Here is a 22,738-nt window from a genome sequence, read left to right as displayed (position 1 = left end):
AAATAATATTTGAGTCTTACAATTAATTAGATTCCAAAATAGGATGTGTGGATTGAGGTTGTAAATGCCAAGAATGTTTGACAAGTTGTCTCAGTTCTATCTCATATATTTCTTGGCATAAGAGTAGGATATAAATTAAATAAATGAACACCACATCAAAAGGAGTGCTTCTACATATGTAAGTCCCCAAGGAGGCAACGTAGGCATTTTTCTGCTTCTCTTCTAATTACTGTACTGGGAGGATTTATAGAAAACACTGTAGTCTTCTGCAGCTTTAATAAGTAGTTTTCCTCTCTTCTGTCTTTGGCAGTTGTGTTTCTGCTTCTATTCTCTTAAAATGTCAACATAATGTTGTATGCTGCCCAAAATCTTTTGTTTGTGAGATGAGTGGCTATATAAATTGGTTTAATAAATAAGCAAATAAATAAATAATCACCCTTCTCTACTTTTCTGAATCGGTATTCTTTTTTTTCTGTCATATGAAACTAAACTTTTTAATTTTAGTACTGTTTTATAAAATTCTAGTAAGACCATACCTGGAATACTGCAGCCAATTTTGATCACCATATTACAAAAAAGATGTTGAGAGTTTGGAAAAAATTCAGAAAGGAGCAACTAAGATGAGGAGGCTAAAACATATGAAGAATGGCTGCGGGACTTGGGCTTGGCTAGTCTAAAGAAAAGAAGAAATAGGGGAGACATGATAGCAGTGTTCCAGGCTGCCACAAGACAGAGGGGGTCAGGTTGTTCACAAGAGCACCAGAGGGAAGGATGAGAAACAATGGTTGGAAACTGGTCAAAGAGAGAAGCAACCTGGGATTAAGGAGAAACTTCCTGACAATGAGGACAATCAACCAGTGGAACAGCTTACCCCCAGAAATCGTGAGGGCTCCATCACTGGAAATTTTTAAGAAGAGACTATACAATCACCTGTCTGGGGTGGTATAGGTTCTCCTGCTTGAGCAGGGGGCTGGACTAGAAGACCTCCAAAGTCCCTTCCAGTTCTATTCTATTCAATTGTGAACTCACAGTTTAGTGAACCAGCCATCACCCTAGATTATAACCTCAATTTGTGGCAGGAAAATTATTCTCCATCAGCCATTTTGCTTTCCTTCAATCTTTTGATACAGTTAGAAGTAAACATTATGAAGGAACTCAGTTGGTAGGAACTTGTCTTCCCTTTTCAAAGACTTTTAAAATATTTTTAAGTAAAGCAGGGTTAAATAACAATTCACGGTATGGTGCCCTCAAAATTACAAAGCTGAACAAACCTATTGTTCAGCAAGTATAATCTAATATTTCAAATGAAGTAGCAGTTTTGTGCCAATAAAATGTCTTATTCTTGAATCTTTTTGATTATTCACTAGTAAATTAGAACGTTATCTTTTTTCTAGATTTGCTATGGAATAATCTATGGAATTGGAGCTAAATCCTTAGGGGAGCAGATGGGTGTTCAAGAAACTGATGCTTTGTGCTTCATTGAGTCCTTCAAATCCAGATATCCAGGTAAAGATTGCCGGGATCTATTGTTCTTGGTATCCTTGTTCATTGATTTACTAAGTGCAAGGCTGGTTCAATGATAGCCCTCACTTTATTGGGACTGGAATTTCTATTGGTAAGTGATGCAACAGGGTAGATTATATATACTGATGAAGCTGTCTTTCCTGATATCTGTTTGTGTATGTGCGTATTAGAGAAAGAGAGAATGAAAATCTGAAAGTGTTAATAAATAAAACTGCATTGTGAAACTCCAAACTGTTTGGTTCACAGATTTCCTAGGTAGTTCAAGCATAAGAGTTTGATGCATTTCTGGGGGGGGAGGGAATCCCTCAGCCTGAAATTCATTTATGCATGTGTGAATGAACTAACGATAGGACACTTTTTATGGAAGAGTGGAAACACCCCTTGCCTCTTGCCAGGGCATTGTTTCCCATGTTCTGGAGACAGCGGCTACAGTGTTTTTTGAAAGATCAGCGTATGGAAACAGTAAGAGTGTGATAGTGCCCTTTTTCTAGTAATAATAGTAAGGAAACGTAAGACCTAAGCATGAAGCACTGTAATGTAAGATATGCCTTAGATCTATTAAGTCTGAGTGTTGAATAACAGTTGCTAAGATAAGGAAGTTGATATTGTTAATAAAAATTAGCAGTGTATGTGTGGACTCAACCAGGGATTTATATGTGATGAACTGATAGCTGACACCAGAAATGAGATAATATTATTTCATGTTTTTGTAGGTATTCAGAAATTCCTGAAAGAGACAGCAAAGACGTGCACCCAGGATGGGTTTGTGCAGACAATCATGGGAAGGCGTAGATACCTTCCAGCAATTAAGGAAACAAATCCTTACAAGAAGGCTCAGGTATAGTGAGAGAAACATTTTGTTAAACCGTTTCATCTCTTTAAGGAAATAAAATGCATACAGCCATGCTGTATTCCACCTTCTTTGTGGTACTATTCTTGTTATCTGGATACTTATGTGTGATCTTACCATTAACTTTCAAACATTGTTCGTTGTATTTCTAATTTCTTCTCCCTGTTGACCTGTCATTGCCGTGATCAAATTGCAGCAACATAAACCATTTCTACCTACTCAGGATCCACATCTTGATCTATTTTGTAGCTTCCTTGCAACTCACATTGATTTCAGTGAAGTCCAGGGGTATCAATAGTAATTCTCAGCTCTCATTCTTCTGTAGATATCTAGAAGTAACTCCCCTTGTTTCTAGTGCTCAGTCTTGTGATTTATTTCAGCACATCCCCTCCAAAATGAAGCATGTAAACACCAAAATGAAAAACCTGGTGGCTTTACATTTTCTTGGAGAGAATCGCAATCCTAGATATGTCAGTTGTCTAATTCTTATATGCCGAAGCAGGGTCTTCCAGTTAACAATTGTGAGCTATTTGTTTTTTATTCAAAATCAGTGCAGGCTTCTGATTCTAATATATTGTATTTATTTCTTGCTCAGTTTAGCAACAACTTTGTTTTCGATGCACACTTAAAAAAACCATCTTCCCAACTTTGAGTTTTAAAATTATTAAAATGGCCCTGCCATGCTGTATGAAAAAGTTGAAGTACAGAGTATATCATTTTTAAATAGCCAGGATTAAAACTGTAAAAGTTCAGTCTGAGGGGCAGGAAGATTTGCATGTATGGATTTTAATGCCAACTGTATGTATTGATTTGTATGATTTGAATTGTCTTTAATGTGAGCTTATCAGAACATTTTTTAAAAACTCATATTAAATTGCATGCTTACATGCAATGCTGCAGGTCTCTCTAGTAAAAGTACCACATACAGTTTAGTTGTGTTGCTTTCCTACAGAACTGTTTACTTCTTTTAACTGCCAAACAACTATTTCAAACTATTTCTGCAAAACTATTTCTTCATTGTTCTTTCTCTTTTTTAGTTTAAGATTCCATCCTTATTTGTTTGTTTGTTTGCTTGCTTGATTATTATACTTGTAACTTATCTAATATTGTAGGTATGGTTCTTTAGATTTTTCTGTACTACAGAACACAGAAATGCTGCAGTACTATTATTATTTCAGGCTGTTGTTATAAAGAAAGAGACACAACAGAGAGAAAGAGAGAGAATGTTCCCAGAATAAAATTAGCATTCTCAGTTGAATATAGATTCTATTGCCTATTTATAGCAATTAATTTGTTTGTACTTCTGCACTGTGATTTTCATAAACTTTAGGCAGAGAGGCAAGCTGTAAACACTGTTATCCAGGGCTCTGCTGCAGATATTGTCAAGACAGCTACAGTGAATATACAGACACAGCTGGAAGCTTTACCTTCAGCAGTAAAATCTTTTGGACATTTGGAGAACTCATTCCCCAAAATATTGTCAGGTCAGTGTTTTTTTTCTTCCTCTGTCTTTATTTTTTATATTTGGTATTAAATGTTCTAAATTTTAAAACTAAGGGAAACATCTACTTTCGTGTAAGAAAGATATAAAATGTTTGCTTCTTTTTCTGAGCTTTTGCCATATATGCACCTGACCAGGTTTTGTTTTTAGAACACTAAATATTCCAAGCAGGTATTTCCATATGGCGAGTCGGCTTTCTTGGGTTCTGTATCAGTTAAAATCAATGCTCAATTACATTTTCATTTACAGTGTAAATAAAAAATATACTCAAGTAAGGATAATATTCTAAGGCTGTTTCACGAAAGAAAACTAGTCAAGCCTTCTGCTACTTTTTAGACAACTGCATTAGAATATCACAACTTTAACAAGTAAGATTTCGGGGAAACCATGGGTCATCAAGCTGACCCATTTGGCCCACAGGACCTTAAGTGAAGTCCTCCCTCAATGTTCACTCATGATTCAGAGACAGTAAGGGATAGGCTCTGCCAATAGCCCCTCTCTCTCATCATCTGACTTATGGGATACCTTCTGGAGAAAGAGGCAGTTCATATAAGGAATGGTTGCTAGAATTGGGTATGTCTAGTTTAACGAAGAGAAGGACAAGGGGGGACATGATAGCAGTATTCCAATATCTCAGGGGCTGCCATAAAGAAGAGGGAATTAAGCTATTTTCCAAAGCACCTGAAGGCAGGACAAGAAGCAACGGGTGGAAACTAATCAAGGAGAGAAGCAACCAAGAACTAAGGAGAAACTTCCTGACAGTGCGAATAATTAATCAATGGAACAGCCTGCCTCCAGAAGCAGTAAATGCTCCAACACTGGAAGTTTTTAAGAGGAGACTGGACAGCCATTTGTCCGAAATGGTGTAGGGTTTCCTGCCTGAGCAGGGGGTTGGACTAGATGACCTCCAAGGTCCCTTCCAACCTTATTACTATTACTATTATCTATCTCTGCCTTTCATCAGTTAGACATCTAACAAAACGAAAAGTAATTTTTAGTCAAGAAAAGAAAATATTTTTTCTGTTTATGCAGGAGAGGAAGATATTCATCTTTTAGAATACTCCCTCTTCTTACATTTTTAACATCAGTAAGAATCATCTGAATAAACTTCAGGGTTCATAGGAAAAGTACAAGGGAAACAAGAGGAGAATTCCAGGATTCCCTGTATTCCCACATCCGCATTTTATCCTGATTATTATTATTAATATTATTAATATTCCTGACTATGTAGATGCAGAAAGTGATTTCTACATCCTTTACACAGGCATGGAAAGTGATGAAATTGCCTTTTTCTTCTGATTTAAACAGGTTATTAAAATACAGTCCTCAATACTGGGTTAATAGAGAAATAAAAACCAAGGGGAAAATAATGTGCCTAAATTAAATAAAAATTAGCTCCTTTCTAAGTTCTGCACAAATTCTTTACAAATCTATCAAACAGGACCAAAAAAAGAGTAAAATGTAATGTAAGACACTGGGGTAATAACAAAATAAATCTATAATACTGGTTCTGGTATAAAAATATAGTAGAATAAAGAATGAATTCAAATAATGAAAAGAAATCTATTTTTAATTATTGTAAAGTGTTACATTATTTTTAATATCCTAGTGATTCCTAAGCCTTGGAAATAATTTACAATTATAAGAATTCTCCCCTTTTATTAATTTTCCAAAGAGAGCAGGAAAATCAGATCCTTGACTGTTCTTCTTCCTGAATTTTGAATTCAATCAGAAATTGTAGAGTCAAAATTGTAGGAGAAAAAAATTAATCAAAATGAGAAAGTTGGAAAGCCTTTGGCATTGACATTGTTAGGCAAAATATGATGGCTGTTTCAGGAAGGTGATTGTAGTTGGACACAGTTCTTCAAAGTGCACATCAGAATCAAATGCCATAGATCAGAAAAAAACAGAAAGGCATTTGGGAATAGGGTATAGGAATGGTATAGGGTTTCCTGCCTGAGCAGGGAGTTGGACTAGATAACCTCCAAGGTCCCTTCCAACATTGTTGTTGTTGTTGTTGTTGTTGTTATTATTATTATTATTATTATTATTATTATTATTATTATTATTATTATTATTATTATTGAGTGACTGGGATATAGGGCAATAGCAGCTGATAGATCTTCCTGAACCAGCCTTTCCCCTGCTAAGTCCAGTATAACACTGCAAAATATCACAACAGCTATATAGCATTTATTTAAATACTTCAGAGGCAGGAAAACATACTTGGTATTTGTTGGATCTGGGGCTCATCTCCCTCATCATCCTGTGTTTTTTTTAATTCTAGCATTCTAAGATATCAATATTTTGCTAACATGTAATACCAAAACTATATATGTTACTCTAAACATATATTCTATATTCGTTTCTGAATGTGAGTGCAGCTTTGTTGAATCTATTGGCTTAGCAATCTCCCTCCTGGTGACTTCTACTTCCCAATTATTTCAGTATTTTCTTCACTAAGCACTATCACTTCTTTCCTTTGGAGGGCAGCATGTAGGAATAATGAGTTTTATAACTTTAATGTCCTCTGAAACTGTTCTTTTAATGTTTAAAGATACAGTGTTTATTCTTTTAGGAAAATCACAGAGGTTGAAAAAGAGGGAGATTATGCATCCCAAACATGGAGGATTTTTCATACTCCAATTGCATGATGAACTTCTCTATGAAGTTGGGGAAGATAACATAATTCAGGTATGATTATACAGTTTCCCAGAAATCTTTACAGACTGGTTGTTATCTGTGTGGTTATCAAGTTGACTACAAAGGATACAATAACATTCCAAAGGGAAGTCAGCGACTGTTCAAAATTGTTACTGGACTCCAATCCAGTTCTGTCCTTATGTTTAGGTCTACCATCTATGTCTTATAAAGTAATTTTAGACAGAAGTTGCATTCAGAGCTATAGGGAATAAAGGGCAAATTGGCTGATTTTTCAGGCTGCAAAATGCCATTCACGTATGCTTGGGCTGAGTTTCATGAGTATGGTTCTGCTTTTTTTAAAAAATGATATAAAATGGATTATGATTCTTTGAATCAGTTGTGTAATTACTTTTTCAGATTCTCTGAATCATTGTCCCTGCCCTAATTTTAAAGATACTGTGTATCTTTAAAGATGTATTCAACTTTTATAACTAGTAAAAAAGAAAGTTACATATTTGAATCTCATGGTAATCCATGCACTCAGTTATTTTTCTAAGCCTATATTGTTGTTGTTTTCAGGTGGCACAGATTGTTAAGCATGAAATGGAAAATGCTGTAAAACTCTCAGTAAAGCTTTCAGTAAGAATCAAAATTGGGCCTAGCTGGGGAGATCTCCAAGACTTGGAATTCTGAATGATGAACAGATGTTTCTAACACACAATTCTATGAGAAAATGTATAGGCTGGACACTTATTCTTCTTTCTTTTTTCTTTTTGCACTGATACATCCCTTAATATTTCAGAAAAAATCTAAACCCCTAAATCTGTTAAGAAAATAATTCAGATGTTATGGTGTAACTAAAACTTACTAAGAAATTGTTTCACGAAATAGTATTAATTCCTGATAATATCTTAGTGATTCCAAAGCCCACATTGAACTGTTAAAATATTGAAGTATTAGAGAAGGATGGATTTAAGATTATTTTTTAAATGCAATGCAGTTAGGAACAGCTAGAAGGATGAGTTGTTGTATTTTACTAGTACAGCTTTTTTATGAAGAACATATATTTAACTTATTTCATATACATAATAAAATATGTGAATAATAAAATGGAATTAATCTATTTTGCTATGTGTGTAACTTAAATATAAGGAGTATCTGTATCTCAGGTTTCTGTAATAATTCCATGATTTTAATATGTGAGGTACTGACCATATATATGATCCTTATGAGTTTTCTTCTTATGTGTAAAGGAGAGTACAAAATATGAAATATACTCTGCTAAAGATAAATTTCTTCCAAGTAGTACATGCACAAAGTATCAGTCTATTGCAGGGCATGGTCAGTGATTAGAATGTTCCTTGATTTAATAGAATACAGTCTTGTATTTAAAAATTTGCAATCCATTCCTTTCTTATTTTATTTTTCATCTGACAAATCCTATGTAGTGTACCTTACTATTCTGTTTTGTTATCTTTTCTATGTGATTTGAAATCAGTCAATGAATTTGCTCATATTGTTCCATAATATAATTTACTTCACCACTTAGTATAAAATAAATAGAGGCATGTTCCTTCTCTTGAGCTGCATTTGAAAATAACTGTGCATTTGGAACTTTCACTTTGATTATCAAAAAGTCAGTGTAGAAGATAATTATGCAGAAAAAAGAAATTAAAACGTGTTAATATAAATTAAAAAAAATCTTCCTGATTACAGGTAGGTCACAATTTAGTGCAAATTGTAAATTGATACCAAGTTACATTTAATACAACTCCAAATTAACATATACATATTTGATGTTAGCACATATGCATCTGTGATTAAGATTTTAGACACTGCTAATCTTCATGCAAAATGGAACAAAGAAAGATTCTGGCAGAGGAAAACTGTGCAAGTTTGAAAAAAAAGGTTCATTATTACATTAGAGTAAAATTGTGATATATTGAACAATATAAAAACGTTCATAGCAACACTAAAATTGGATGAGATGTTTGAATGCCTGGATTTGTGGTAGAATTTTTTACTTTCATTTTACTTTCTATAACTATTCCATGAATCATAAATTGAAATCATAAATATATATTTTATCCATTATTGCAATATTTAGTTAGGTTTAAAAATTTTCACTTTAAATAATAAGAAATTGAATAATGGTGCCATTTTGTGGGATTCTTTAATCACACTAATTGAGATCTACTGTACCTGCAAAGGAAAAGTGGGGAACAGAATTTACAATAGGAGCCAGTGTGAAAGAAGACACCACTATTGGCTCAAGTATGAGTATCAAGTAAATAAATGGTTGTCTATTAGGACTCCTAGATCCCTCTCAGTTACTATTGTTAAGCCAAGTGCCACCTATTTTATACCTGTACATTTGGTTTTTCCTAACTAAGTGCAGGACCTTACTTTCTCACCACTGAACTGCATTTTGTTGGATAGGGCCCAATGCTCAAGTCTGCCAAGATTCTTTTGAATCTTGAGCCTAGCTTCCAAAGTGTTAGCAATTCCTCCCAGCTTGGTGTCATCTGCAGATTTGATGAACTCCCCTTCTATCCCCTCACATAGATCATTTATGAGGATGTTGGAGAGTTCTGGCCCTAAAACAGAACCTTTGGATACCCCACTGCATGCTTTCCTTGATGTAGATATAGTTCCATTGAGAACAATATGCTGAGCGTGGTTGGTCAGCCAAGTGCAAATCCATCTGGTGATTTAAATTAGTCAAATTTGTTGTTGGTTTCAAATTCTGATTCACATTACTGGAAATGATAGAACATGTAGGATTAGATAATGTCCTATTCTTTAGACAGATATACTTAATAAGGTCAAAAATTGAGGACAATTGTTCCTATTAACCAACCAGTGTGCATTGGCATAACACACACACACATTCACTGGCCGCTTCACAAAAGTAAAAATACAGTTTATTTCAATTTTGTTTTGCATGTTAGGTGAACCTATGTATTGTGGCTTATTGTTCACCATGATGAAATGAATCGTGGCTTAGCAAATGTGAGCAATAATGCTGTCACCTATCCTGTAACCATGAAATCTGCATCTTTCTGGAAAAAGCAACGCTCATTGAACAGAAATAAGTGAACTGAGTCACAAAATAATATTGTGGAGATGCACTAGGACAGTGGTGGCGAACTTATGGCATGGGTGCCAGAGGCGGCACTCAGAGCCCTCTCTGTGGGCACGTGTGCCGTTGCCCAGTCCCGCCTCCCCCCATGGCCCCCTCACCAGTAGCCCCCCTGGAGGAGAGTCGCCCCCGAGTGCAGCCCATACGGAGCAGCGCAGCCAAAGACATGGCAGCCGGGCAGCGGGGAAAGACTCCACCCTTGTGCCCCGTTGCACACAGCTGATGTTGTGGGGCATGGGTGGACAGTGTGGCCGTCATGAAACTGCTGGGCTGCCTGGGCAATCTGTGGCGGGCCATGGAGCTGTGAGTGGTCCTGTGGGTGGGTGGGGGTGGGGCTGGTGGCATGCAGGCAGGCGGTGGGGTTGGGTTTGGGGCACTCGGTCTCTAAAAGGTCCACCATCACTGCATTAGGAAAAGGTCACTTCTGCTTGATCATTGTAGGGTAACTTATTAGACAAAGAAAATAGAATCTTTATTGAAAATTTTTAAAATTTTTACAAATAGGGAAAAGAAAAAATAAAAAACAAAAAACAACCCTACTCAACCACCCCAACCCTCCCACCCATCCCCCCAACCTTCCCAGAGCTGAATATAGGCTTAGTTAAAAATTCTAAAAATCTTAAACAGAAATTAAAAAAGTATAAACCATAAGTATATCTAAATACATTACATAAACTTATAAGATAATTAACAATAATATATATGTAAAAAAAGCATAAATATTAAAAAAGAAAAATGCTTAAAAAGAAAAAAAATAAAAGAAAGAAGAAAAGATATATATATAAAAAGAAAAAAAAGAAGTAAAATAAGATAAAATAAAAATAAGAGATATAAGGAAAAAGAAGAAGAAGAAAAAATACAATCTATAAAATATTAAAATTTATATATAAGTTATTGAAAAACTAAGTAATATTTTTATATCCAACTTATATTGTATAAAATCTATCCATTTTTCAAGAAAATAGAATCTTAAAATTGTAACTCCTTCTCCACAAACAGAAAATAATTGTCCAGTGAGGGTGGAATCTGCTCAAGGCAACCAAATTTAGTAATTTCCAAAGCACATAAATAGTCATCTTGGTCCAAAACAAAAATATCCCCAAAGCACATGAACCGAATTAAGAAGCATTGATTTGAAGCATTTTTCAGTATTTGTTTTACTAAATGGAAAACCTATGAACACTGAAATAATGACAATTTCCCTTGGTTTTAATTGTTGTTTATTAAAAGTGTTTTTGTTAAAGGAACTTTTATGATTACCATCCATAATTATGATAGTATAATCCACAGTTAAACTGTACAATTTAATTTCTATTTGTCTTGCGTCTAAGTCCAGTTCCCTAATTTTGTAGCGCATCCCACATTAAAGTAACCATAACCAAGTTCTCAATTACTTAAATAATTTTCATTTACTAAATGATAAATAACAAATTCATTTTATTTTTATTTTTATTTATTTTCTTATATAAGCATAAAACTCTTGCTAAGAATTTACATCAACATTTGTTGGCTTAGATACCCATACAATGCTTAACTGCATACTTCAAGTGTGATAAGAGATTGTTCCTGGTTCTGTAATAAACCTGGATAATTTTATTTAGTATGTTTCTCCATTCTATGCACAAGTTTATAAAACTATTTTACACCTTCATACTCTTTTAATACAGTAGAGCAGTCCACCTAACCTGTCATCATTTTGTGGTCCTTTTGGTATGTTCATTGAGTAGTTGGTTCAGTGTTGCTTTTCCTTTTGTTTTGAAAGTTTCATCAGCCTCCATTCCTTTCAAACTTTAGACTTCTTAGAATTCAGATTTTTTTTTCTGTATCTTCCTTGGCAACCCTTTCCTCTTTTCATCACTTATGGGCTTTGTGAATTGTAGATGTTTGTTCACTACATTTTTTACTAGACGGCATGGTTTCTCTTCCACTTTTGTCCTAACTGGAACTATCTGGCATTATGCTTTAAGTAACTTCAGCATCTATGAGTGGCAACTAATCAGAGATAAACCTGTTTGTCTCAGTCTTGCCTAATTCTCTGGAGAGACTAGCTGTTCCTTGGTAAATGCATCAGGAAGCTTTTTGTGGAAGGGATAACATATTGACACCAACTTTGTTGTCAAAATGATATTCATCCCTTTATGAAGTTTTTAAAAAGCCTTTTTACCCCCACTTCATTCTTGGCCATATTAGTGTCCAGTGGCCTAATTTGGGGATTTCCCAGAAGAGGCCCTTGCAATCCATTTTATCAATGAAAGGTATATCTTAATATAACCTGCTTACCAGATATGTTTTCTACTATAATTACTGAAAAAGAAAACAACACTAGTTGTAATCTGTATAGTTTATTTATAAATTTTTGCTGCAGTTCCTAAAGTATAAGCCAAGACTTTCATTGTTGGAGAAATCCATCAGATTTCTTTCAAGTCCATCGAAACCAGAAACATAATTCAGAAAATCCACCACAATCTGCATCAAGATATTTCTCAGCTCAAAAACTTTACAAAATATGCAAAGTTAAGGAAAGTTTAAGACAAAAACATTTAATCCAAAAAAATTTGGATAGTAATGTAGCATATAACCAATGAACTTTGGAAAAGTTGCAAAATTATCTGGAACTTTGATGGAACAAACTTAAAGAATATATGTAATATTGTATACAATAGTAACATCTGTCTAAAAATGTCTAGACATCCCATAAAGAAAGCACAAAGGTTTGGCCACTGAACTTTATGTGACTTTATTTGTTAACTAATGAAATGCACTGTTTTCAAACTAAACTTGCCTATAGAAAAAAGAATTTCAAATAAGAGAAATACAGTTTATTTTCAGCTGAAAGCAACATGCTAGAAATGTTTTAAAATATCTATGTGTATATGTGGAATATAACAATAAAACTCCTTTCCTTAGTCATAGCATGCTTTGCTTTTTTTGTATAGGAAGCCAGTTAATCATGCAAAATTTTGTTCAGTGTAATTGCATTAACAATCTAATATATACATGCTGCTTCAAACCAGGAATTATGCTTTCTACAGCTTATATTCAAAGCCAGTTAAATGTTACCTTTTAGATATTGATCATTTGGAAAAGACTCAAGATAGATGCAAAGATCCACCATGCAGTGGCCTTAGAAAACAATCTTTGACTCTCTGAGGGACAGGAAAGGAAAAAGGAAACAGCATGGAACAAGGGCTGCTTCTGCCAAGAGACTGATCTGTTGAAGCTTGTCCCCCTAATTTCTCAATACAGCACATTCAGGGAGAGCTTCCATGTTGAAAATCAGAACTGGTACCATTTTTTATCCTTGTATTTGATCATTACCTGAAAGAATAGAAATAACAATATTCAACTGACATGGAGATATGAATGTTTTCCTTTCATCCTAACATTTTGCAATATGACCCCTAAACTCCAACTTCCAGAGACTGCCTATCTGTTTGGGTGCTTGTAGACTATATGCTGGAGCATATCTTTGAATATATGGAGAACTGATGTAACATGTCTTGATCAGGACCAGAACGTCTGCTGCTATTAGAGCCATAAAAGAAGTGGGGGTTACTAATATTTAATGAAAGACATATTTACTACAAATTGAGGCTTAAAGTACCACTATATTCTTCACTGAACCTTGCCAAACATTTAGCCAGTTTCTGTTTGGGGAGGTATTAAGGAGTGAAAGCAATTGTTTGTATTACTTCTTCCAAAGATTCATAGATCTTCCCAAGTGATTCTGAATGTCTGAGCTTGCAGAGAAACCTAGAAGGGGATTGATGATTCCTATGAGAGACAATGGGTGAGGCTGCATGGATTAGTTGCGGGCAGCGCATCAGCCAACTCCCAATCAGCGTTTTAAAATGTATGATTAAAACAGGCAACACAGAGGTTCTGGCACCCTGGAAATTGAGCAGAAAGCTTGAAGGGAAGATTAGTAGCAGGCAGGCTAGCCAAGTGAAAGAACTGGATTCAATCCTGTAAACTACTTTGAAAAGCATAATGCAGTTGAAACAGTTTCTATCCCAGCTTGTCAATCATGCATTTATTACAACTCCTCTTTCTTAATTATCTTTGTTCACCACAATCACTGCTGCTGGAATTAAAAAAAAAAGAATAAATGCACTAAATATGGCCCAAAATAGGAAAGGAGGACTCAAACAAATCTGATTTACATGTCATCTGCCTAATGGAGTGAATAAATCAGTTCAAGAGTATCCCTCATCTCAAGGCAGTAAAGGCAAGAAATATTTCTCCGGGATCAACGCTCACCTCATGTGCATGTTTGGAAAATGCTTCTGCACTTGACATCATTCTTGCTGTCTTTTCATCTAGTTCCCCAAGTTTTTGTCCCCTTTCATCAAGAGCAAGACGTGCACGAGCCAGATCTCCAAGAGCACCTCCTGCAGCTCCTTTCATACTCTCAATCGATCCAGGAATATGTTGAGCAAGAGTACAAGATGCTTTTCCTGATGTTGCTTCGCCAACTGGAAATGGAACAGAATTAAAAGTATTTTATTGTGTTTCCTGAATTCCTGCCTATGTCTATGCGAACAGATGAAGTAGATTATAGAAAGAATTCTCACACAGAATCACAGAATTATTGAATCACAGATACAGTATGGGAGAAGTACTTTAGGCCATCATGAATCCAAAATAAAACATTCCCGACAGTTGGCTGTCTAAATTCCATTTGAATGTATCCCTTCAAACGGAGTTCATCACTTCTTGTGTTAATTATTTCCATTTGAGATTTGGATGGTTTTTCCCCTAACATAATTTAGAACCTGCCTTCCCAGGATGTAGGTAACAAATTTCTACTTCCATTTGGCATATCTTCAAATAATTCAAAATATATTTTGGTAGGATGGGGATGTTTAGTCCCTTGTTCATTTCTGCTCATATTTGAGTCTGTTTCAGTTTATATCACTATTTGTTAAAGCATGATGTCCATAACTGGCCACTGTACTTGCAATAAGGTGTGACCAAGTAGAATAACATGACATTATGGCTCCCAATGACTTGAAAACTATGCTTCTCTTAAATACAGACTAAAATTTCATTTTCCTTTTGGTAGCTATGCCACACACTGCTGAGTCATAATCAACATTTTTCCAATTCTATATTGATTTGCTTTTCTGTCTCCTATGTGATTTTTCACTGTTAAATGTAATTATGTTATCGTCACCCATTTCACTTATTAATTTTGAGATATTTGATATTTGAGGGGTCACATCTCTCAATTACATCTACCAATCTCACCAGATCCAATCATGTTGTGGATCACTTCAGCTAGGGAACTTTATTTGGTGGGTCTCTGCTGTGGCCCATGCTTTATTTAATATTCTTTCCTCAAAATGAAGCTGGCATCATTTTTTTTTTTATCTTTCGGGAGATCCCTTAAGATCTGGTTATCTTAGCAGACTTCCAGATCCCAGGGGACTGATGAAATACTGTGCTATTGTGCTATTAACACCCATTGTTTGCCCAATATTATTTTCTTTTAGTTTTGTGCATTGATTTCTTTTGATGCCTTCCTTTTTTATTTCCTCATTGGAATTGTTTGCAATGTTTTTCAATAACTTGTTTTAAGAATCCCACCAATTTTGGGCTATTGTATAAAGAATAAACTATACAAAATAAGTACTATTTATTGAGATATTTTGGGAATAACTGCAAAAGGACTGCTTTGTGTTGTCACTAAAATTCTGGCTACCATGGGAAAACATTTCCATTCTCAGAAAATATATTATTTTGAATGAGATAACCCACTTCAATAGTTTTATTCTGCAAAACAGTATTCCCCAATATAGAGCCCTCTAGATCAGCAGTTCTCAACCTGTGGGTCGCGACCCCATTTGGAGTCGAACGACCATTTCACGGGGGTCGCCAAACAATGCAGTCCGCCATTTTTTTCCCCCTTTTCCTTAGCTGTGCTACTCCCTTTTATTCTATTGGCTTTTGAAAGCCAATAGAATAGACTCTCTTGAATAGAGTCTAATTTTATTGGCTTTCAAAAGCTAATAGGAATTGTCCAGGCTGTCTCCGCCCTGCTGAGCCCGCCAAAAGTCCCATTCTGCAAACGGTGCTGCAAGTTGTGTGCAGCGAAGGCAAGCTGTCTGGAAGTTTACACCTCTCCCTGCTGAGCAACTACTAAAAATGTAAGTAAAAGAGGGCCAGGGGTGGGAGGTGGGAGGCTGGCGGGCACAGGGAGGGTTGCTGGAGCACGTGGGGCCCGGCAGGTGCCTTACCTCCCTTGGGCTGGGCCAGCTGGTGGTCCAGCTGGTGGTCGGCCTGCTCTTTCTCTGCCGCTTGCCAGCTACGCCTCGGCCGGCGCAGGGGGCAGCACCACGCATGCGCGGCGCTCCCGGTCAGGGAAAGTCCTCGACTTACAACTGGTTGGGTAGTCCTCGACTTACGACCGGTTTAGTCCTCGACTTACAACCGGTTGAGTAGTCCTCGACTTATAACCGGTTGGGGGTCACGGCATTAAAAAGGTTGAGAACCACTGCTCTAGATATTCAGGTCATTTGAGAATTTCAACAGGTATGCTTCTTGAATCACTGGCTCTTCCCAGATGGTGAAGACAACCATCATACAGTAATCTTTCTGCTTCCCAACTTCAATTTTAGGGGAAACTGTTCATGATGAAAATAGGGACAATAGATGGAGGAAAACATGTGTTGTGCACCTATCAGATCATTTTGTAATCAAGAAACCCAAGTATATGCAATTAATACTATATTGCAGTAAGTTAAGGTTACAACATACAACAACCCCCCCCCAACCTCAGTAGAATAAAAAGCAAACATACCCATATTGTCCATGAAATAAATCCCAGAGTCTAGTAATACCTTTATTTTGTCCCAAAATGGCACAGAAGAATGTGCAAACTTTCAAGTTCTCAAGAACTCTTCATCAGGCAACATGTAACAAAAAGCAGGGAATGGAGAAGCAAGAAAGTCCAAAAATTAGGCTAGATGTTTCAGCCATGAGGTCTGAAGTCAGTCTTAAGATGTATGAAATATATTGAATGCAATAGAAAGTTGTAGGCATTATTGATGTCAGACAATGAGACTTTAGTAAGTTCATGCAAGTAACTGATGACTTTTGACTCCTCAGATTAACCTTGTATTAGTACAATAAGATATTAGTTGCATATATCTGGGTCCCTCTTTTTTTTCTTTTTGTAGGAATAATTGGATGAGATATTTATACAATTTTTTTTTTATCTTTGGATACATAACAGGCATTCAGTACCTCCATCGTAGCATTTAGCACAGAGATACATAGCAACTTTTTAGAACGTTTAAATTTTGGTGTTAAATGTATAATTTAAATTATCCATTTGAACAACATTTGCAACATTGTTCAGATATTAGTTTTGAACAACCATTTCAGAAAGGCCAGTGTTATACTATCACAATTTTATTCTATTTATTTTCATTTTTTATATTTTCCTTTGATTCCTATTTTTTGTGATGCATTTTATGGGGAAAAACACTTACACAGATCTTCTCGGTCAAGTGTTCCACCAGTTCCACCAAATAGCCCCTTCAGAAAACCTCTGTATTGGGCCTCTGGGGTGTCCATGGGAATGAACAAATCACCAAGCATGTCCTGTTCAAACAACAGCACAAAAAAAAATCCATTTCAAGTCTTTTCAGCCAAACTTCACAAGAGAAGCTCCTGAATGTTTATTAAGATGTATGTAGGGTATATCAACAGATGAATTTTATCATCACTGAATAATCAATCTTCCCAACAATGAGAAGAATTCTGATGTATCACACAAAAGTCTCTCTTAGTCAGAAAAGCCCATTCCTAGATGTTTTCTTATGCTGTGGGATACGATATACATAGTTGAACTCTCAAGCAATGTAAGGGGAACTCTGTCCCTGACTTTTCAATCTTTTTCATGGCCATCTCATTTTTTTGTTTCACCTTTAGTAGCCAATGTGACTATGTTGAACCCTCCTAGCGTGTATGGAAATAAAGCTTTACACCTCATGACACATCATGGTTAACATTCAGGGGTACATCCAGAATGCATGCAACAGCACATCCCTATACCCTTATAGTAAGATACTGCCAGTGATGTACTGCTAAAATGTTCCAAAAAATGGCTCTGTCAAATCCATTGCAGCCACTAATTATAGAACAGCTAATTGGCATGCTATGTGTTAAGGCTCACCTTTAGGTTGTGGCCAGTCTGACATGTTTGCGGTCAACTGGTGCACAAAATTCCAGAGAATTTAACAAATGGCTTTTATAAGTTGATGTGAGCCAACTCCAGCACATCACTGGATATTGCCAACCATAATGACTCTTGTCCTCATCCCATGCATCTTTCTACCATTGCTATAGGAACATCAGCACACAATGTTCATTTTCAAAAGGTAGTGGTGTTATAAGCTTTTTTTTTCACTACAAAAGTAATAACCTAGTCTAACCTAGTAATAACCTAGCATTCACAAGAATGCTAAGAAGACTAAATGAGCAGAAAAGCACTGCAGCAATCCTGAATATCAGGAAAAGGGAACGGATCATCTATACCAAGCATGTCCAATCCATATACTACATGCAGCCTTGGACAACTAGTAATGCAGCCCCACAAGATTGTAATAAAAATATTAAAAAACAAAGGAAGTTTGTTCTTTATATACATTATATATTTTATATGCAGCCCAAGATAATTCCCCTTCATTCAGTGTGGCCCAGGTAAACCAAAAGATTGGTCACACTTCATCTATACATTTTCCAACAAAATGAACACCCACCCAATTTTATCAAAAAATGCCTGATCACTCAATACACTACAGGACAATCAGCACAAGTTGTGAAAAAGGATAACATTGCGATACATGAAAAACAGCTCAGAAATAACTATAGACTATTAGAACTACATGGCATCATCCTAGCACACCTAGAGCCCTCCAAAACACCCTAAGTAAACCGAAAGACCCAGTAGCCTCAGAAATAAAAACAGGAATCATCTACAGCATAGAGTGTAAGAACTGTAACAGCCTCTATATAGGACAGAAGACTAGCAGAGTGTATCCGTAAACCCCAAATGGTGGTCAGAAGACTCCTTAATTACACAATACATGGAGAGACATCACTATAGTTTCAATTGGGTCCTCTTGAGAATTCTAGACCAAGTGAAGTCCAAAAATGCTAAAGGATTCCTGGAAGTCTGGCACTTAGACAAACCAGCCAGAGATAAATACATCTATATATCGTTCAAAAGAGACAATCAAAAAGCTAAAAAGGAAACAAAAAGACCAAAACACCTCTTCACCAGCGACCAACAACCAGATAAACAGAGATTAACATCAAGATTAATACTAGACCAACAATCAAGCAGTAAACAATAACCCCACACAAGGAACTACAGCCTAATCAAAGAACCACCAAGAACACTCCCAACAACGCTGACAGGATAAGCTCCTTGTATATAAACAGATGATGTTATCTAATGAAATGTCCTCAAGAAAACAACCAACCTCCAAGAGCACCATGGACCCCACAGGCTCCTCAGTGTTTAATGTGACAGTCCTTCCTCCTGGCACCATTTCATTCATGGAGTACGATTGAGTTTCACCTGTCCAGCTGATAGAACAGGTAACATTCGGGAGACCATTACTTGCAAACCTGGATTTCAGTTTGCAAATTAACAAACTAAATTTGGCTTCCAGGCCTTGCTGAACTACATTTTACAATACCATTGGTATCAAAGCTGCCTCATCCCAAGCACTATTCATTGTTTAAGTCCTTGCTCTAGAGCTGGCAGGCAGCTAATCATGCAATCTCCATGACTGTCACAAATCCACCTGACTTCCTAATGATCAGTTCACTCCTAATCCAAAGCTCTCTATCCTCTGTAGAATCCTTGGTACAAGAGGATTTGAAGTCATCATCCAGGGATCATATCCTGCCTATAAAAAAGGATTTCCCTAAGACTCTCATTCTTCCTGGCAGCAAATGAACTGTCATTTTGAGAGAGTGATGAAACTGTGATGTTACAAGTATTTTCTGCATATTCTCCGACTCTCAAATCATCTCCAGCTCAGCCACTTTGGATTCAAGGAAACAAACTTCTTTTTTTGGCATTGCGCTTTTACAACACAGAAGCTATGTTTGTTATTATATTTCAAGATCTACCTGCAGATGGTCAAACATTTCCTGGCTATAGTTCAGTCGCTGGACTTCTGTTGGAGAACCAAGATACAAAGCTTGTCCTTCATTGGTAAAACAAAAGGTCCGGGCAATCCTTGTATCTATTTCAGGCAAATAATTCACATCTAGCAGCGAGCGAAGGCTGGGTAAACTGAAAATAAACAGATAGATTCTGTAGAAACAGGTTTTAACACAATATTATTTGCAGTACCATATTTTCACAGCTGTGATCCAAGCAAACAAAACAAAATTATGCATTTAAATATAATCAGAATGACTATGGCTGCAGATCTATGAATAATTATTTGCGAATAAGTCATATTAAATGCAATACAGTTATCAACATTAAGCTATAAGCCTCAAGATTAGGTTAGAAAATGCATGTACCAATCAATTGCTATGGCAATTGCAGGTAGGGATTCATCCTCTGTTCAAATTCCTGGATTATATTGCACCCATATGCTGTACAAAAGCAAAACTAAATTATCTGGCACTTGTGAATTAAACTTGCGTATAAAGTCACTTCTGTGAGCTGCTAAAAAGAGAGAACTTCAGACTCAGCCAGGCTTTGCCAGCTACAGAGAATGATCTAAATACTATAAAATACTTCTGTAGCCATAAGGACATAGATGCGCCATATTCTTGAACCTGAGAGAGGCAAGTGGTGTTTATGCCCTGCTTAAGGTAGGTAGCTGGGGATGATATTTTGGATTATGTGTTTGTCTGGGTACTGGAGGGAGGTTATGAGATTAGATGAATGACTGAAGCTTTCCTTAGGCATATATTCTATTCTTTGGGAGAAGAACACTAGATTCAATAATTTGAGCTGTGAAGATAATTTCCAAGGTTAACAAGTAAGCAATCAGAAGTTGAAATTGGCAGGATCAACACAAGAAATTTCTCCCAAAAGGCTAGAAATCACGTGGATGATTCTAGCTACGTTTTAAGGTCATTTGTAAATTTGAATAAATAAATTGCATGGAATTTGGAGTTCTTCATGTGCGTATAATGTATATGTGTTTTCTTAAAACATTATCTTGACCAGAATCTCCTTGGAATCCTCCTTCAGAGGGATCCATCTTTACCAACATCTCACAGATTTCATTGTTCAGCAATTAGTGAAGAGTGCCAAATTCCTCTTCACTTCAAGGATGATGTGTGGCAAGAAAGGGTCATGGCTTACATTCATGAAATGGTATCAAGTACCTCAGTATCATGATATGCCCATTGGCACAAAAACATGCCAAGCAAACACTGTTACAGAGGGTCACCACATCTGCTCGCAAAAATAATGTGTCTGTGATGTTGTGAACATAGAGGCATATCTGGGAAGGCAATGAAAATACTTTGGCTTGTTTCTCTGAGCAGATAATGGCAAGCTGGTGGTCTCCTGTGTTCTGGGAGCATGAAGAATGAAGGACAGGTTTCCTTTTATTGGTTCTTTCACTATCCTCAGTGGCATTTGGATCTTTCCATGCTTCATAGGGAGGATGTATTAATGTTCCCATGCAGTCCAAGCAAGCAAAGGTTAACACTGCTCCTTTTAGTGACAAAATTGTACCTATAAAACAGAATTCATAGGGTTTAATAATCTTGTATTGATGCCAGTATATATTAGCTGCGTTATAACATTTCTGTCTCTGTCCCTCTCTCTCACACACATACACACATACACTTTTTTTCAGCTTATACCATTTCAGTATATATCATTATATGATTGCAAGATAGGGTCAGACCTCTAAATTTAGAGATACTGTACTCAGTCAGGTCAAGGAACTCACTCCCCAATTTCTTAGTATATTTCCCTCATGTTCCTTATAAATGAAAAATGTTGAAATAATGTTATGCTCTCTGGATTAAGTACATATTCATTTCTAGCAGCTTCCTGACATTTCAAGCCAGAGTTCTGCTATGTTTTAATTATTAAATAAAAGGTTATGTTCTGAATTACTTTTGATATAGCAATGTGCTGCATTAAAGAAGCTTTTTTAAAAGTTGTACAAAATTTGTTTTTAATTAAAAAAAAGAGCTAATTTTAATCAAAACTCAAAAATGATGAATTTGTAATGATATCAAAGGTTTTTTTTTTGTTATGATACCCAAATGCTGGCATGGATTTTTTTTTTTTAAATATCCAGTATCAAAAAAATGTCACTAGGCTTGTATAAAAATTTGTCAGCTAAAGTATTGGAATTCTTGGCCTTTTCTGCTTCTTCTTGAGAAAAAGGATATGCATTCAGACTGCTGAGGATGGATCACTGATTCACTTCCCACTCAATCTGCTCCCAATTTCAACTATTCTTTCCAGAGCAAATCTAGATTACATCAGACTCTGCTGAAATAGTCTTGTAGGATCCAATCTGGGTCAGTCACCGGGACCAGAGGTTTTGTATTCCGAGCTTTCAGACTCCTGCCGAAGCCCATCCTCAGGGAACTGCTCTTTAGCAGAGTATGAGCTGTTCTTTGTGTGTCCTTGTTGCAGTGTGAGGCAAACAATGAATTTGATTTTGCAGCTACTAAGATTGTTGATAAGCAAGCACAAAAACAGCCAGGGAAGTGATTGAAGCCTGGGAAACAGGTTCCTCATCAGTCAACAGGAGTGCTGATTTATCACCAGCCCATCAAGTACTTAAAAGACAAGGGCTGGGCAGCACAAGTAAACAACAGCTAATGACTTAAAAGCCACGTCTTGAGGCAGTGGCAATAGTAGTGGGACACACCTCGCAGCAGTGGCAACAGCGGCGCAACACGCTTTGCAGCATCAGGAGCCCTGTGGCACGGTAAGCAGGTGTGGGGCGTGTGGGGCAGCTCCTCCCTCCCCCTGCCTCGTGTCTTAGCAAATAAATAGGACTTATTTTGGGGATAGGGCTTATATAAGGCCCACTCCCAAAAATCTAGCTAGGGCTTATTT

General features: G+C 36.4%; 2 protein-coding genes across 5 annotated transcripts in view; one reads left to right on the top strand and one right to left on the bottom strand.

The window, feature by feature from the left end:
- POLQ (DNA polymerase theta) overlaps nucleotides 1-22,738 on the top strand; it is a 95,816-nt gene that overhangs the window by 71,146 nt on the left and 1,932 nt on the right. The window contains exons 26-30 of one of the 2 annotated variants that reach the window (XM_039366579.1): nucleotides 1,395-1,506; nucleotides 2,238-2,362; nucleotides 3,705-3,858; nucleotides 6,454-6,569; nucleotides 7,098-9,763. In XM_039366579.1, the coding sequence (XP_039222513.1) occupies nucleotides 1,395-1,506; nucleotides 2,238-2,362; nucleotides 3,705-3,858; nucleotides 6,454-6,569; nucleotides 7,098-7,211 (621 nt within the window). In that variant the 3' untranslated portion in view covers nucleotides 7,212-9,763. Of the gene's footprint in view, nucleotides 1-1,394; nucleotides 1,507-2,237; nucleotides 2,363-3,704; nucleotides 3,859-6,453; nucleotides 6,570-7,097; nucleotides 9,764-22,738 lie in introns of those variants that run through there. The other variant, XM_039366578.1, reaches the window with a different exon arrangement.
- The window catches only part of STXBP5L (syntaxin binding protein 5 like), a 104,683-nt gene continuing 92,808 nt past the window's right edge, over nucleotides 10,864-22,738 (bottom strand). Inside the window, exons 22-26 of one of the 3 annotated variants that reach the window (XM_039366581.1) lie at nucleotides 21,034-21,388; nucleotides 19,813-19,978; nucleotides 17,157-17,268; nucleotides 13,921-14,135; nucleotides 10,864-12,978 (exon numbers count right to left, since the gene is read on the bottom strand). In XM_039366581.1, the coding sequence (XP_039222515.1) occupies nucleotides 12,937-12,978; nucleotides 13,921-14,135; nucleotides 17,157-17,268; nucleotides 19,813-19,978; nucleotides 21,034-21,388 (890 nt within the window). In that variant the 3' untranslated portion in view covers nucleotides 10,864-12,936. Of the gene's footprint in view, nucleotides 12,979-13,920; nucleotides 14,136-16,462; nucleotides 16,562-17,156; nucleotides 17,269-19,812; nucleotides 19,979-21,033; nucleotides 21,389-22,738 lie in introns of those variants that run through there. The other 2 variants (XR_005559557.1, XR_005559558.1) reach the window with 2 other exon arrangements.

This window comes from Crotalus tigris, unplaced genomic scaffold (assembly GCF_016545835.1).
Source record: "Crotalus tigris isolate CLP2741 ecotype Arizona unplaced genomic scaffold, ASM1654583v1 scf7180000020347.5012614909:4044961, whole genome shotgun sequence".
Taxonomy (NCBI): Eukaryota; Metazoa; Chordata; class Lepidosauria; order Squamata; family Viperidae; genus Crotalus; species Crotalus tigris.
Note: the sequence above shows the minus strand (reverse complement) of the source record. Positions and strands in the feature narration are given on the sequence as shown.